Source organism: Vicugna pacos, chromosome 5, assembly GCF_048564905.1.
Source record: "Vicugna pacos chromosome 5, VicPac4, whole genome shotgun sequence".
Lineage (NCBI taxonomy): Eukaryota > Metazoa > Chordata > Mammalia > Artiodactyla > Camelidae > Vicugna > Vicugna pacos.
Genome location: NC_132991.1, coordinates 70,851,837 through 70,868,949, shown reverse-complemented (window position 1 = coordinate 70,868,949; position 17,113 = coordinate 70,851,837). Strand labels below are relative to the sequence as shown.

Genomic DNA, 17,113 nt, shown 5'->3' with positions numbered 1-17,113 from the left:
ACTACCCCGAGTCCTTTAGGTCTTAAGGATGGCACTAATTCGTGCCATTTCCTTTAGACAAAATGTTGCTTTTTATCTTCGTTGTAATGGTGGGGGGGTAGCTTCAAACACTTCCATTTGACTTTCTCGGGCTGATAGCTCTTAACATTCCATCTAAGTAATCACTGTAGCGGTTTCGCTAACCACCAAATATGAATATTCCAATTATGTATTTGAGAACTAGCAACTGACTACTAGGCGGTGAGTCCATGGACCCAGCAGAACCATCATGAGCTGGCTTAACCTTGACATAACGGACTTTCTGAAGTCGAAAATTCAACCTTCTCTGGGGTTCTGCTATCCTTAGAATTATGGCTTAGTCTTGACCCTTGGTTCTTCTGTCCTTGATCATAAGAGATAAGAGTCTCTTTATAAGTTCCCAAAAAAGCTCCACTGACATTCACAATACCTCTTAAACTGGTGATACATCATTCAAACCCTTCCGTTGTCTTTAGCCAGTGCATGGGTTAGCATTCAACAACAGCCATTCAATTTCATCGTCCTCACTGTCTTTCTCAGAATCTCACATACGCTGAGATATTTAAGAGTGCCTTCCCTCCTACCATTAGGCTATCCCTGTTCATGACTGGATGAAGTTGGAACAACTGCAATGCTCCACCTTGCTCCCACAATAGCTTTCTGACCGCCAGCTGGCCGGAGAGTAATGTAGCTCCCAAATCACATTTCATTGTCTGCTTTCTTAAACCACTCTCAACACCACTGTCTTAGGTCCAGTTCCCCAAGAAATAGATTCTGAGGTTGTGTTTTCTGTTGTGGAGAAAGGTTTTGGAGCACATTCTCAGGAATGACACTCAGGTGGGAATGAAGAAAGTAAAATTAAGCAGAAGGAAGAGTTAAATGCAATGGTGCTGTAACAAAGACCTGAGCCGATCCCCCAGGGAGTTCTTGAGACGGACTGTCCCTTCAGAGATGATCCAGAATTGGTCTCTGTTTTCTTGCACTGGCCAGTCAGTTCCTTGGTAATGGATGTAATCCTTGAATGAGGCAATTCCATTAAGGCCCAGAGCAATTCTGCCAAGGACTTAGTTGCAAGCTCTCAGTAACCAACACTTGGCAGCATGGGAAATGAGTGCCTTGGTTCTGAACCAACCACAGCCTCCTTTATACCTTCATTTGACGATCAGAAAACTGAGACAAAAGGAGTAAAATTAATGTCCCATGGACACACAGCCCTTGGGCATTTTAAGTCCAAATATTTGAATGCAGGTGTACATAGGTCTAAATCCTATAGTCCTTCCACTAAACCATAACTTCCAAAACAGTACAGTACGTCTCTGGTTGTTCTCCTACCAATTCGGAGGGAATTTCAGCTTTTCTTACCTTCTTCCCAAAGATTATCAAAGCTCCTGGTTGCGGGGAAGGGTAGAGGTGGCCTCCACACAACCGGAGCTATCTACCATGGTGGACACCAGCCTTCCTCATCTGTTCCAGATAGCTGCGCTCATGTTTCTGGTTGCTGCCAATAGTGAGAGCAGTGGGTAAAATCTCCCCATCCTCCGCTTCTCCCCCTCTTTCCACAATCCACTTTAGAAAATAAAGAAAGGAACTGAAAAAGGAAAGGTGGGCAGGAAAGAAGGAAGAGGAAGCAAATGAAATTTATGCACCTTGAGAACCTAGGATGTCCCAGGTTCAGTATTAATCTCTTTAGTTTGTTTCCTGCTTTGCCCCTCACGACAATCCAATGAAATAAGGACAGCTTCCAGTTTATAAAGAAAGCAAGGCTCAGAGTAGATTATTACAGTAGCAGGGTCCCTTTTTAAGTGATCGTAACTCTTTGGAATCATGATATAATGTAGGAAAGCCAGAAGCTGATCTTGCCCAAAGAACCTTAGATTTTTAAGGCTATCTCTAGCAAGGGTGCAGATGTCTGTCACCTAGCTCTAATGAGCCCCCATTACCCAAAGCTTATATATGTCACAAAGCAACATCTCGCAACATCCTTCTCAGTTTTCACCAGGCTCCTCTACTGCACTCACATTGCCAGCCCCATCATCCTAACAACCTATGTCCCATGACAAATGGCAGGGACACAACATGTTATCCAGTGACATACAGTCGAGAGAACTGAAAGTTTCCCATGCAAGTATGGAATTTAACTAAACTTTTTGGCCTCATGAGTGCCAACTTAGGCCTCTCTTTGTTCCATTACCAAAACTGCACACAAGCCAAGAGTCAACTGGAAAAGGGAAGGTTGGGAAATAAAAACAGAATATTCTACCACTGAAGACATTTTGGATACTCTTATAGGTACAGGGTGAACCCCACCCACTGTTTGGTTCAGATATTAAGACTTACAATACCACACACACACACCAAAAGTATATGAAAAAGATTATTACTCACTGTATTAGTTAGGATTCTCCAAAGAAATAGAACCAATAGGATGTATGTGTGTATATATGTGTGTTTGTGTGTATATATACATATATACATATGTATCTATACATATTAAAAGAGATTTATTTATTTTAAGGATCATACAATTGTGGAGGCTGGCAAGTCCAAAGTCTGCAAGGTGGACTGACAGGCTGAAAACCCAGCGAAGAGCTGACACTAATTTTTCTTCTTCAAAAAAAGTCAGTTTTTTTCTATTAAGACTGTCATGTGATTGGATGATGCCCATCCACATTATGGAAGGTGATCTGCTTTACCTAAAGTCTACTGATTCAACTGTTAATCTCATTTTTAAAAATACCTTCACAGAAACATCCATAATAATGCTGGACAAACTAGATGGATACTGTAGCCTAGCCATGTTGATGCAAAAAATAAAAATTGACCATCATAGTCACACGTAAGGCTTTCTGGGAAGAGCAGGGCATCTCCACAGCAGACCCAAAAATGGCTCAAGAGAGTTTGGAAAAGGGATTGGTTGGGCTTTTTATGGTGGTGAGTGGGTGAGGCCAAGTGAGGTTCCCACACACAGGTGGGGGGCGCTGTATGTTTTAAACTTCCTTCTAGTACCAAAGGAGGTTTTCATGTTTCGAACTGCCCTCCAGCACTAAAGCATCCAGACTTCCTTATCATGGATGTCTAGATGTGGGGTGCAAGATGGAGAAGGAGAGTTGAGGCTTAAAAGATGTCAGCAACCAGAGGTCAAAAAACGGAGTCAGACTCTGTTATAAAAGGGTATGCAGATTTTACTCAGTTTAATGGATAAGAAAATATACTGATAGAACTAGTGAACCAAGAAGAAATATTAGCCAAAGTAGGTACAAAGCCTACTGGATGAAAACTGCAGATACCTGCAAGTTCATGTGAAGTCACCAGCATGCACAGTGGAGAGGGACCCAGGACATCACAGCCAGCAACTGGAATGTGGCCAGCGGGTGCGTGTCCAGGTCTAGGAGGCGATAGTCCTTATCTCCCTAACACATGAATGATTCTTGCTCCCTCCATATTGGGAGCACATTTGAAGAAGGGACCACCTAGGAGCCAGTATGTTTCTAGGTGAAAAGGAAGAAAAAATTGAGAACACAGTAGAAATGTAGAAAAACAGAGACACTCTCCACCCACTGGGTTACCCAGAAAGTTCCCACAGAGTCTCTAACTTTGCAGAGCACCTTTCGGCACTGCACGTTACTAAGAGTGAAATACCAGTGTCAAAATTCAGCGCCCTCCATTCCGAGTGTCTAAAGGCACCTGAGAGCACTACAGATCCCTTTAAGCCATCATGAGACTTTAATTCCCCCTTCCAGGGAGCCAGGAGGATGGTGAACTCAACAAGCCTATAAATTAAGTCATGAGTCTTATTTTCCCAGCAAGGCAAGTTCAGAATGTACCATATAATTCTCCAAGCTTGACATATCTCCATTAAAGGGGATGCCCACTGAGTGTGGGATTACAAAAAGAAATTACAGATTTTCTAATAAATGCTTCAAACTGCCAAGAAAATCTGGTTCTCAGGATATTTTTTTCCTTTGTGGCTGAAAGTAAACATGTTCATTGCTTTATAGTTTCCTGAAATGATGACATCCCAGTGTAATTGCAAATTCCTATGACAGGCAAACAATTTCTACTGACTGCAATGATCTATGAAGCGCATTTATAATGGCTCAGGGAAGCCTCTATCAATGGACATGAGTATCAAGTAATCAGCACAAGGACCTTTTTGCCAAGAAAGAGCACTTGCTCATGGACTTTTCCATCAGATAACAATTGAAACCTTTGCTCAGTCTTAAAAGGCACCTCTCCAAATGTGTAAGTACAAAGATTGACAGCAGAACAAAGATTTAACAAGGCACTGCTCACCTTAATTTGAGTAAAGAGAGAGCCAATTGAAATCTCTCCTGCTATATTCAAATCATAGTGAATTAGAGAGTGAAATATTTTTTGTAAGTTAGCTAAATCATCTGAGCCGAAGACTTTATTAATGCTTGCTCAAATAAAATTTCAAGACTAGATCTATAAAGTTGAAGTGAAACATATTCTAGAAGAGTTACTTGGTATGCCAAGGAAGCTAAACTTCCCAAATTTACTGGAAAATATAAGTGTTCTTGCCAATTATCTAGGCCTGGTATAATCATTTCGTAGAGAAAATCCATCCATTGCCCACATCCATGCTCATAATTCCAATCTGTGTGTCTCTCTTGGACCAAACAGATGCTGGAACCCTTGGGCTCTGCTACATGTTAGCGCAACAACTGCCCAAACATGTTAACTGGGTCCTGTGGCACCTCCTCGGTACAATTCCTCTCTTCCCTTAGCAGGGCGAGCACTTCTCTAGCCAAGTTACACTGTGAGTCACTGAGTTATGGGTCTGCTAGCCTGTAACTAGGCAGGGTATATTCTGAGTGAGGTGCATATTGTGCTGCAAAAAAGAAGACTTTGCCAAAAAAGGGAATGCCAGCCTCTGATAGGGAGGACTGGGCCACCTCTGCAGGCCTGAAGAGTTCAGATGAATTTAGGGATTCATGATTTCCAAGTGCATCGTCCCACAAAGTCCCCATTCCAAGTCTCAGGGTCCCACTGTTTCTCAGTTGGGGCCCTGAACTCAGGGTTGAGAATTAAATCTGGGTTGATGCTCCATTGCTCTTATAATTAAGTTCAGGATCTGACCGTTAGCCGTTTCTGTCTTCCAGTTACAGGAGATGGGAGTGTCATCATAGGCTTCCAAGTAGGCCCACTTGGTGAGTAACTACCGTCAAAACTGCTTTGCTCCAATGCATCAATGGTTCTCAGCAACAGCAATCTGATTTCAAAATCCTTATAATTACTACTGTCAAATGCCTGAGATACTCCTCCACCAGTACATTCTGGTCAGCACGTATAACTTCCCTGCTCACCACCAGGTAAGTTTATGAATTACACCAAAACTGTACGCCAGGGGCTACCGGTACTCCATCTAACACCAGTGATGGAGGTCCTCCCTGCCAACCAGTGGCCTGGGATTCAGCTCCAAAGGCCCCCCTGTGGATTGTGTTGCTTGGGAAACAAACTCTGAGACTCTGGGTTTCACATGCTAGAGGTTTACTGGGGATACCTGTCAGGGGTAAAGGAAGAGGACGAGGCAGAGGGGGTTTAAAGGCAATGTAACTGCAACAGAGGCCTCAGCCAACCAACTAGGGCTGTGGGAGCTGGGAACCTTCCTCAGAGTTGCTGAGATGGAGGCAAGGAGACTGGGGCTCTGTATGTCACATCAGATAGTTGTGATGGAGGTTCTTTCCATGGGGGAAGTGTGCCTTGGGCTAGGCATCTCCCTTTGTCTAGGGGCAATTCCTGGGCGAAACTCATCCACGAGCTCTCAACAACCACCGATCCCAGAAGCTGGGAACTGAGGGTATCTGGAAAGGGGGATCTGAGATCTGAGTTGTTCAAAACAGCGTCCACACCACCATTGAAGAGGGGATTGTAGCCAGAAAACAGTTAAAACACATGCCCAGTTACCTAGAAATGCTGGAGAAGTTTGATATTCATTTGAACAAAAATAATAATAATAAGAGTACTTAACACTATTCATCTGAAGCTAAAAATTAGGATTTCCCAACTAGAAAACGAAGTGGCAAGATTTGTTGCTCGCCACTGTTTGCTCTTTCCTCTTTCCTAACGAGTTATCTATCCTGCTTCGTTCACTGTTTGGTTAGGGCATATTCTTGAGTATTTTCACAGATCTGAAATGTGAGTGATCTGAATTATTATATATCATTAGAAACCTTACAGATTAAGTTGTAGTACTTTTTACTGATAACCTGTAGATATTATTTCAAATTACATTTTTATAAAATTTTAGTTATTTTTGGCAGCAATTCACATGACTGGATTTAATGCTTCTTAGTAACCAACGGAATCATAGTGTCTGAAACAATTTTGTGTTACAAAATTACAATGACCACAGGTGTGAACATTGTCCCAACTCTTGTCTGGGACAATAGGCTGCCTCCAGACTTCTCTACAGTATATAATGGGGGCTCCAGAACTTTAAAAGAGGGTTACCCTTAGCCCATGTCCCAGTTGCTATATCACTTGATTCACTTACCTTTTTTTTTTTTTTTTTTTGCCTCTTAAGGTATTTACATATCTCCCCCACCTAGTCCCAAAGGCCTTTGAACTTGCTGGACTCCCACTTCCTTCCATATTTTTCTTATGGCAGTGACACAATTACTTTAGACATTAAAATGGTGTCTAACTGGATTCTGACTATTACAAGACCAAGTCCACAGTCACAATTTCTAAGAGGACCCTTCCTGTGACACCTATTTAATATAAATTTACCATATTTCATCAGTTTCAAGGTACATATTTTTTTCACACTTTAATGTCTCTGAAATAAAGGTATGTCTTCAAATTGCTGTCAGGTGTCATTCATGAAATAGTAGTATCGCTCGCACATTGTATTAGTCTTCTACTGCTGCTGAACAAATCCACAAACATAGTGCCTTAAAACAATACAAATGTTTTATCTTACAATCTGGGGGTTCAGAAGTCTGAAATGGGTCTCCCTGGGCTAAAATCAAGGTACTGGGAGGGCTGAGTTCCTTTAGGGATGCTCTGCGGGATTTCCTTTCTTTTCCCAGCCTTGAGAGGCTGCTTTCTTTCCTTGGCTCAGGGGCTTCTTCCTACACCTTCCAAGCCAGCAACGGCTGGTCAAGTTCTTCTGACGGCACGACTCGCACTTTCTATTCTGCCTCCCTCTTCTGCATTTAAGAATCTTTGTGCTTAGGCAGGACACGCATGAATAATCAAGGATAATCTCAGTATTTCTAAGGTTGGTGGACTGGCAACCCAATTCCATCTGCAACCTTATTTTTTTTTTAAATTGAGATACAGTTGACATAACATATTAGCCTCAGGTGTACAACAGGATTCAATATTTACCACACACGTTTATCAAAACTTCTAGAACTGGTGTCAGAGGCTTGGGAGAAAATCTCAGAGACAATAGTGAAGCATTCTTTTAAAATATTTTGCATCTTAATATTACAGAGGGTATTATTACAGAGGGTATTTTGTGGGAAAAAAAGTATAACTATCAATGACTACAATTTGAAAGTGACTCAGGAAAGTCAGACTGTGAATGTGAAGAAGTTTAGGGAATACTTCATCTAATTTATTTCACTTATACATTTAATTTTATCTGCAAGAGTAATATGTGATTAAAAATCTATGTCTAAAGAAGTCAAAAAGCAATCTTTAAGTATAAGATTAAAATTCTAAATGCTGAGAAGCATTGAGTCTTTGAGCTATCCAACTGGCAAATTTTCCTTTCTTAATGGCAAAATAATAATAATAATAATAATAATAATAATAATAATAATAATAATAATGATACAACCTAGAGCCAATGGATCATAGATTGAATAAAACACAGTACATAGTCACAGATAGCCAATTTTAATATTTTCACATTTAATAAAATAAAATGTAAATTATACAAACATATATGAATACTTCAGTTTTCCAAGGACATAACTTAGTTTTATATCCCTGTGGTGATAGTGTTACTACCACTAAATGCAAAAATGGAATTGTAAGCATTGCATATTTTTATTCCATGCAAGGAATTTGATTTCTGAATTAAAAAATAATAGTTAAAACATTATAAAAAGGTAAAGAGAACAGAAGAGCTGAAAGGAAGAGAAAGGAAGGGATTCTAGAGAAAAGGATTGTTTTAAGCAGAAATTTTAATGGCATATTCTATGATCACAATGTAATAAAATTAAAAGTAAATAATAAAAAGATGACCAGAATCATCTTAGCAACTTGGAAATCTAAACATACTCTTTTAAATAAAATTTAAATAAACCCCAAAGACGAAGTAAAAAGAAACTGAGAACTGTTTAGATAGTAAAACTTATGAGCTACAGCAAGATCCTTTGCAGAGGAAAATTTATAGCCTTAAGTTATTTGTTTTTACAGACAAAAAGGTTAAAAATAAAAGAATTAAGTGCTCCCTTTCAAAAAACTGGAAAATAACCACAAAATAAACCTAAGGACATTAGGAAGCAAGAATCAATAATGACAAGAAATAAAATTAATACAACAGAACAAAAAAATGGAGAGAATAAATATATCATAAAATATTCATTCTTTGAAAAGACCTATAAAGTTATTAAAAGAAAAAGACTCAAAAGCCTGATGACACATAAAGGAGAGATACAAGAAAAGTGAAACAGGATGCACTTTAACTACAGATAGAAAAGAGATTAAAAATTATGAGAATACTATATGTAACTTCATAAAAAATAAATTTGAAAATCCAGAGGAAATGATTTCCTAACTGAATATAAATCACCAAAATCGACCAAAGAACTAAAAACTGAAATATGGTAATTACCACAGAGAGAGCTATTATTTTGAAAAAAGTCAACAGGGCAATATACTTTTATCCAAACTTTAAACAATTAAAGTTGCAAACATATTAAAATTACTCCAGGCTGAAGCACCCAGGCTGAAGCAAAGGATGAAAAGCTCTCAAATTTACTTCATAAAAGAGCATAACTTTATTATCAAAAATTATTAAAGATGATAACACAGAAAAGAAACTATAGATCTATTTCACTATGAATATAGGTAAAATTCTAAACATAATATTAGCAAAAATAGAATCAATGTGCCAATGGAGTAGTTAATACAACTAAGGGCAGTTTATTCAAGGAATGCAAAGTGGTTTAGTGGCAGGAAATCTATCACATAATTCCTTATATTCACATATTTAAAAAGAAAAATTAAAAATATTAATAAATGCCAAAATGTTATTTGGTATGATTCAGCAGTCATCTCCAATTATAAAAACACTAAGAATAACAGCAATAGAAGAAAACAACCTGCAACAGAGTAACTATTAAAACTCACGAGTATATATTAATCCTAAATGGGCAAACGTTATAAGTACCTTAATTAAAATTAGGAACTTAGCATCTTCATTATTATTTAATACTTTAATTATTATTTAATACTGTCTTGGGGGTTTTTGAAGAAAATAAAACATCTGACATAAAAGTTAGAAAAGAAGATACAAAATTATGTATTTTTTGTTGGTAATATGAATCATGACCAAGAAGCCTATGAAGATTGCAAAGTTAAAAAAAAAACTTTAGAATGAAAAAAATTGGCAAGATATCTAAATATCAACATCTTTTCTAGAAATGATAAATATATTTACACTAACAGCAATAAAATACGTAGGATAAATTTTCCAAGAAAGATACAGGACCTGTATGAAGAGGACCATAACACTACTGGAAGATGTCAAATAAAATCTGGCTGGTGGAAGGACATACCAGGTTCTTGGTTGAGAATACTTAATTTAATAAAAATGTCCATTATATAAATGTAATGTTACTTCAATCAGAATTTCAACAGGATTTTGTTTTGGGGAGGTGGGAAAGGAATTTGATAATCTTATCTTAAAATATTTTTGAGGGGCTATGTAAAAAAAAAAATTAAAACTTAACGTATAACATAAAAAACCTGAAAGGCAAGAGAGAAACAATAGCTATAGAAAAAACATATTTGCATCGAGATGGTATACAAAGGGGTGTATTTCTAATATACAAAGATATCTCACAATCTGATTTTTTTAAAAAAGTAGAATCTAATAAATGGGTGCAGATATGAATAGGCAGTTCTTAAATAGATACAATGTTTCAATATATTCTTTTCAATCTTTTCAATAAATATATTCTTTTCACTTATTGTCAAATTGTCAACCAATAAATTCACTAATAGGAAAATGCAAATTAAAGTAACAATAAAACTTTACTTTACACATATCAGAGCAGCAAAAACTAAAGAGAATTATAGCACGCTGCTGATAGGGACACAGGAAAAAGATACTCACAAATAGTGCAAGGTATAAATGTAATGTATTACAGTCCTTTTGGAAAGTAACATGGTAACTTCTATAAATTTAGAAAATTTAAAATCCATAATATATTCCTTGACCCTGTAATCCCAATTTCTTGGAATCTATCCCATATAAATAAAAACACCACCAGTAAGTGAGGACAAATATATAATGATGTTTATTGTTGTTATTCATAGTAGAAAAAGTAGAAATGAAATGGTTAGATAAATTATGGCCCAATATGTACATGAAAAGATGCTCAGTATCACTAATTATCAGAGAACTGCAAATCAAAACTACAATGAGTTATCACATCACATCAGTCAGAGTGGCCACCATCAAAAAGTCCACAATAAATGTTGGAGAGGGTGTGGTGAAAAGGGTACCCTCCTACGCTGCTGGTGGGCATGTAAATCGGTGTAGCCACTATGGAAACAGCATGGAGAGTCCTTAAAAAACTAAAAAATAGACTTACCATATGATCCAGCAATCCCACTCCTGGACATGTATCAGGAGAAAACTTGAATTCAACAAGATACATGCATCTCAATGTTCATAGCAGCACTATTTACAATAGCCAAGACATGGAAGCAACCTAAATATCCATCAACAGATAACTGGATAAAGAAGATGTGGTATATTCATACAGTGGAATACTATTTGGCCGTAACAAAGAGTAAAATAATGTCATTTGCAGCAACATGAATGGATCTAGAAATTATCATACTAAGTGAAGTACATCAAACAAAGACTAATATCATATGATATCACTTATATGGGGAATCTAAAAAAGTGATCCAAATGAATTTATTTCTAAAACAGACTCTCACAGACATAGAAAACAAACTTACTGTTACCAAAGGAGAAAGGAGGGTAGAGCTAAATTAGGAGTTTGGGATTAGCAGATACAAACTACTATAAAAGAGTAGATAAACAAAAAGTTCCTACTGTATAGCTCAGGGAACTACGTTTGATAACTTGCAATAACCTATAATGAAAAAGGATATGAAAAAGAACATATATATGTAGGTATAATTGAATCACTATGCTGTACACCAGGAACTAACACAACATTGTAAATCAACTATACTTCAATTTTAAAAAAAGAGTATTTATAGGATAAAAAATAAATTATGGCCCATTCACAATAGGTAGCCATTAAAGTAATAAAGTAAGTAGTCATTAAAAGGAATAAATAGGAATTACTGTATATCAATTAATTTGGAAGGATTTCCATGAAAACCTGCTTTATTTTTCTAAGTGCATATGTAGGTCTGTGTATAATTGTATGAAAACAGAGGGAAAAAATGAAAGGATACTTACCATTTGTTAATGTAGCTTACTGGGATGGGGAAGGAAGAAGAGAAGTGGGATATGGGACCAGCAAGAAGAGAAAGAGAAAAAGGGGGGTTTTAAGAGTGTGTAACATAATCAAATTATACATTTACGTAAAGTTATAAATCTATATGTGTGTATACAAATTTTTTTTTGAATAGGAAAATCTAAACGTCACCTATTAGATTGTGATTGAAAAAACATGCAACCGAATTAAGACCCAGGGGAAGGACAACACCATAAAGCACTACAATTTAGTCACTATGGTAACTTGCAAAGTATTTTTGCAGAGCTGTTCTCACAGCTCCCACATGTACAATCAAAACAAATATGCTAAACATTAAAATTTAAAGAGAATTGGTCATTTTATGTGTTGTATTAACACATTTAATAGTGTCATTGTACATAATGTGAAATTTATGTTAAATCCATATAATATTATACAGTCAGGGCCATCTATTTTTGTTTACTTTGATGACTGTATTTTCCAAAGGACTAATAGTATAAAGAAAAAATTTTGATGCTGCAGTACAAGGTGATGAGAGAGGCTACATGCAAACATAAGGTGTCCTTTTCAAACATATATATACATACAGGTATGCATAGGTACTTATTTGTATAAACAATATGCTATTATTTGTATAAGCTACCAGGCTTTAAAAATCACATCACTTATGTGAGTTAATTTTCCTGGCGGTACTAAAAGAATGAACTACATTATTCCCTTTACAAGATAATAATATATATAAATAATGTGGAGTGTTTTCTGCTAAATTTTGTCTTTTTTCTCCTTACAATTTTGTGTGTAAAAAAAATACTTTACTGTAAATTTTGTTATAAAGAAAAAAACCTAAACACAATGGAAGATGGAATTTGGGGAAAATTATAATTTCTGTATTATACTTGAAGAATTTTTCAGAAATATGAAGTCCTAAAGCAATTGTGCAACAAGGTCTCACAAAGTAGCTGGTCTTTTGTTAAATTTTGAGGTAACTGATACTAGATTTTAAAGTACATGGAATATTGTTTCCCACCATAGATCAGACTTCTATCCAACTAAACCTGCTATTCCTTTTGTTGAAAGTCCCTGCCTTAGTCTTCAAATTTTATTTACCTCCTCCTTCGAGAAGCCTGCCCAGACTCCCTCTAGCAGAACAAGATTTTTACTCTCATTGTCTACATTCACTTACTGGTGCTTTAACAGGTGGCTTACATATTCTTCTCCCCACTTGGCTATGAGCTCCTTGAGGGCAAAAACTGAGGCCAGGGACTTCCTAGACCTTCAGTGTTGACTGCACACATTTGTTCATTTAGGTATGGCTTATTTCCCATTTTGGTCTTGATCATGTTATCTCATTCTTTAATAGTCTCACCCTTTTCAGTAATTTGTGTTTTCTGAAAAACTGACCGTGTCTCTCTCTGATGATTTCTTATCTCTACAGACCCCATGTAGACATTTATCTCCCTCTTGTGTCCTTACGCTGCTTCAAATTGCTCTCTAATCACTCCATATGGGCATACTTTGTATCCAGAGCTAGACCCTAGACAGAAACTATGAGGACTATTCTTTAAATTTTCAAATATCCTGGTACCAAGCACATGTAATTTAATCAATTCTGATTAGATTAAGGAACACATCTTTTTTCTCTCTCTCCAGATTCTCATTGTATTCTCAAATATGTTATAAATTTATAAATTTTTGATTTGTATTTAATGGATGGATTCAGAAGCACACACACAAACACAATGACTTCAAAATGCTTCTGGCCACACAATGGCCAGAGTAGACCCTGGGAAAGCGATGAAATGAGCCTTCCTTCATCTCCCTACAAGACGACTAGAGCTCCTTCCTCCTACTAGAGACAGCCCTTATTCCTAACTGCCGTACTTGTACATATGAAATTAGCATCTCCAACTGCCTGCAAGTATCTCTCTGCCCAAAATTCCCTTAGATACATAACAAGGCTGAAAAATAATAATAAATTAGGTGAGACAGGAATAAAGGACAAATAACCCAAGGCATAATTCTTGACTGGTCTTGCATAGAAACCCTCTGAGGGTTTCTGCAAATTGCCTGGGAATAGATTGGAGAGGGGGATATTTACTTGAGAAGCTATTGACAGAAACATAAAACATATATGAATTTTCATCATTAATTTTAAAAATAATAAAATTACCAAAAACAAACTAGACAACACAGAGGGAATAAAAGTATTTTGAAGTTTGGTGGAATGCATTTATACATGTATACAAAATGGGGACATTTTGCCCTGGTGAATCTTTACCACAAAATCTTATCCATTCTACAAAGCTAACCACGATTTGATTACAAAGATAGTTAAAACTCTAAGACAATTTTTGATCTATACCTTTTCACTTGAAAAACGCAGAATCCAGTATTAAAATAAATGCATAGCACACATGAATGAAGAGAGGGTCTACATGGCTATTGGAGTGATATTTCCCCCAAACATATGGCATTGACATCAAGAACTCACAGCCACTTGGGCCAAGACCTAAAACCAGCTGTAATGTAAATCTGCAAAAGAAGTAGAGAAAATTCCTGTGTTGCATTAAACTTCAGTTTTTTCCAGAGCTATTATTTTAACAGATACTCATTATATGTACACTTCGCTATCATTTTTTTTTCTCTGCAAGGTTATTTTAAAGTGTAGGACCAAAACCTTACAGAAAGGAGCAACATAAAGAGCAGTATGTGTATCTCTAATTACTGTTAAGATCGCCTTTCCATACACTGATGTTCAGATGAAATTAGTACCCTGGCTGATGTGTCTTAGATGGATAGGAATCCCTAAATTTCATCATTGAAAATACAGATGCCCTAAAAATATATATATATATATATATATCCAGATGAATAGTAGTGGATATTGATCTTATTAATAATATTATCTATTTGAGGACAGACTGGTAGAAAAGGTGGGAGCTGGCAAATTTTTAATGTATTTCCAAGTCTGCTTAAAGGAACCGGGTGGTTTTTACTCGTAAGAGTGAGCTGGGTATATCTGCATGGAAGAACCAGCATACCTAATACCTAATTTAAAAATAAAAAAGCTTTATGGCCAAAGCAAGTATTTCCCACTTGAGAGGAGAAAGAAATCATGGATTATGTGGATCAGGGTCCCAGAGAGTCCCAATTTACAAGATAATAGCCACACTTCCATTTCTCTGTGGTGGACAATCTCAGGGCCTTTAATGAAGCTGAACGGAAGTTGGTCGCCATTTGCTATTGACTTTTCTCAGGAGACAATTCAGCCTTTTTTGCTCAGTTAAGAACTTTAATATTTGTCACATTTTGGAGCTATTTCAATAATCCATTCATGTGGCCATGTTCCCGGGCATTTTACCTTCTTGGGGAGGCAACGGCATTACATACAGGTAGCGACTTGGGAGTCTGACTGACCCGAGGTCACGTGCTGGTTCCACCATTCAAAGCTACGTGAGCCTGAGCGAGCCACTTAACCTCAGTTAAGCATCAGTTTTCTTACCAGAGAAAAGGATATCATAAAAATTTTGACTTGGACCGTTGCAAAATGTCCAACCCAATGCCTGCCGTACAAGGCATTCAATAAATAGTAGATGACAAAATTATTTTTCTAGGATGGTATTTACTGGACAATTAGGGACTCTTTGACCTCTTTACTCTTGTAAGTTGTCTCCTCCCCACTTGTGATGCCATGTCACACATGATGGCTGACTACAAGGTAACTAGAGAGGAGGGTTTTGCCTGGTTTAGTAGAGCTGTCCTACTGCCTTGCCTTTCTTCCTTACCAGTCCACTCTGTTCTTTCTGCCTGTCTCTGCTCAGAGGGCATCTTATCAATGCGACCTTCTCTGACCCCCTTACAAAAATGCAAACATGCCCTAGATCCCCACATCCTCCTTATTCTGCTTTTTATTTCTGTGCAGTACTTAGCATCAGCTGACGGTTTTTCTATTTATGTGTTTATTTGCAGACTCTCATTAGAAAGCAAGCTCCCTGAGGGCAGGGACCTTGTCTCATTCACAACTCTATCTCCTAGAACACTGCCTGATATACAGTAGGTCCTTGATAAATAGTTAACCGAATAAATACTTTTCTAAGAAAAATAAGCTGTCTCCTGCCAGGAAATGACCTGGAGATACCAGAACACTGGCACCTCTTCCAAATCCCCTTCAAGGAGGGGATCTTTGTGTTCACCTTCAGGCTGAAAATGACAATGTGGAGTGTGGGAATGCTTGTCCCTCTGATCTCTCTACAGCACATCATCATTCATCCTTCTTTTACTTGTTTGAGTAAGTGCCATCTCTTCATTTCAAGCTTTTAGCACTGTGTCTATATAATTTTCTACCACTAATAACTTTTAGGTGCTTAGTAAATGCTGAGACGTGGTGATTTTTGCTTTGTGGAAAACATGCAGCTCTCTGAATTTTAGTTATTAAAGACAATCTTTATGTTCTACAAATGGTACATGACATGTTGGGAGATATCTTCTATATCTTCCAGAGATTTATGTTATGAAAAAGATACAACAGAACTCATGGAAGTGACAGTAACATTTTAAACAGGTCTAAAAACAATTTTTTACTTTTTCATTACCATCATTTAAAAATTTTGTTTAAGTTGGTCACGGTGGCAATAAAAACAATATACCAAATAACTCAGAAAAGCAGAATTTTACGGGAATTATTTAGAATGGTTACTCCAAATTGCTACCTTCCTATGTATCATATTAAATAATGAAATTTTAAAATATCAAAAGTAATCAATAGACTTATCCTCAACTGAAGCATCGTTCTCTAGCAAACAGTTTCATCATCTGAGTCAAAATATGTGAACTGTATACTACTTAAATTTGTATTCTGTATACCACTTAAATTGTATATGACTTAAAATTGACTCCATTGGATTACAATTAAGACACTATTGACCTTCTGGATGTTGAGTGCGCCTGGTTTTAACTTTAAACAATCAACTCTAGATCAGTCATTTTTTAAGTCAATATCCAGATTTTAATGGATGGTTGAAGATTTCAGCTCACATACCCACAAGCTGATTAATTGTGATTGACACAGTCCCTGCTGCTAAAGTCCGGATCAATGGCAAATTTACTCATATTATAAAATTTGTTTATGCAGCGATTTTCTTTTTTTTAAGTGCTATTCTTTAAAAAACAAAACAAAACCAATCAGCCTACTCCAAAATGCCCTTTCTGGCTCAGAAAACAAGCCGTAAATATTTAATAGCCTTTACATGTCTAATTCTTTCAAAAGTAAACTGTACTAAATTGTAGGGCTCAATGCCTTAAGTTCTCTTGGATCAACTCTACACTGGGGATCTAAAAGTGAACAGTAACACTCTCTCCTTTGCAGCTTCTCAAGAAACTGACATTATATTTTCCAGAAAAAAAGTAAAACATTAACAAATCTTACA

At 36.9% G+C, this 17,113-nt stretch overlaps 1 protein-coding gene across 2 annotated transcripts in view; it reads right to left on the bottom strand.

The window, feature by feature from the left end:
- FTCDNL1 (formiminotransferase cyclodeaminase N-terminal like) overlaps positions 1 to 17,113 on the bottom strand; it is a 73,784-nt gene that overhangs the window by 13,984 nt on the left and 42,687 nt on the right. The window contains exons 6-7 of one of the 2 annotated variants that reach the window (XM_072961522.1): positions 11,669 to 11,687; positions 1,062 to 1,188 (exon numbers count right to left, since the gene is read on the bottom strand). The exons of the other annotated variant lie outside the window; for it this stretch is intronic. Coding sequence (XP_072817623.1) covers positions 1,170 to 1,188; positions 11,669 to 11,687 — 38 coding nt within the window. The 3' untranslated portion in view covers positions 1,062 to 1,169. Of the gene's footprint in view, positions 1 to 1,061; positions 1,189 to 11,668; positions 11,688 to 17,113 lie in introns of those variants that run through there. 2 annotated transcript variants of the gene reach the window in all.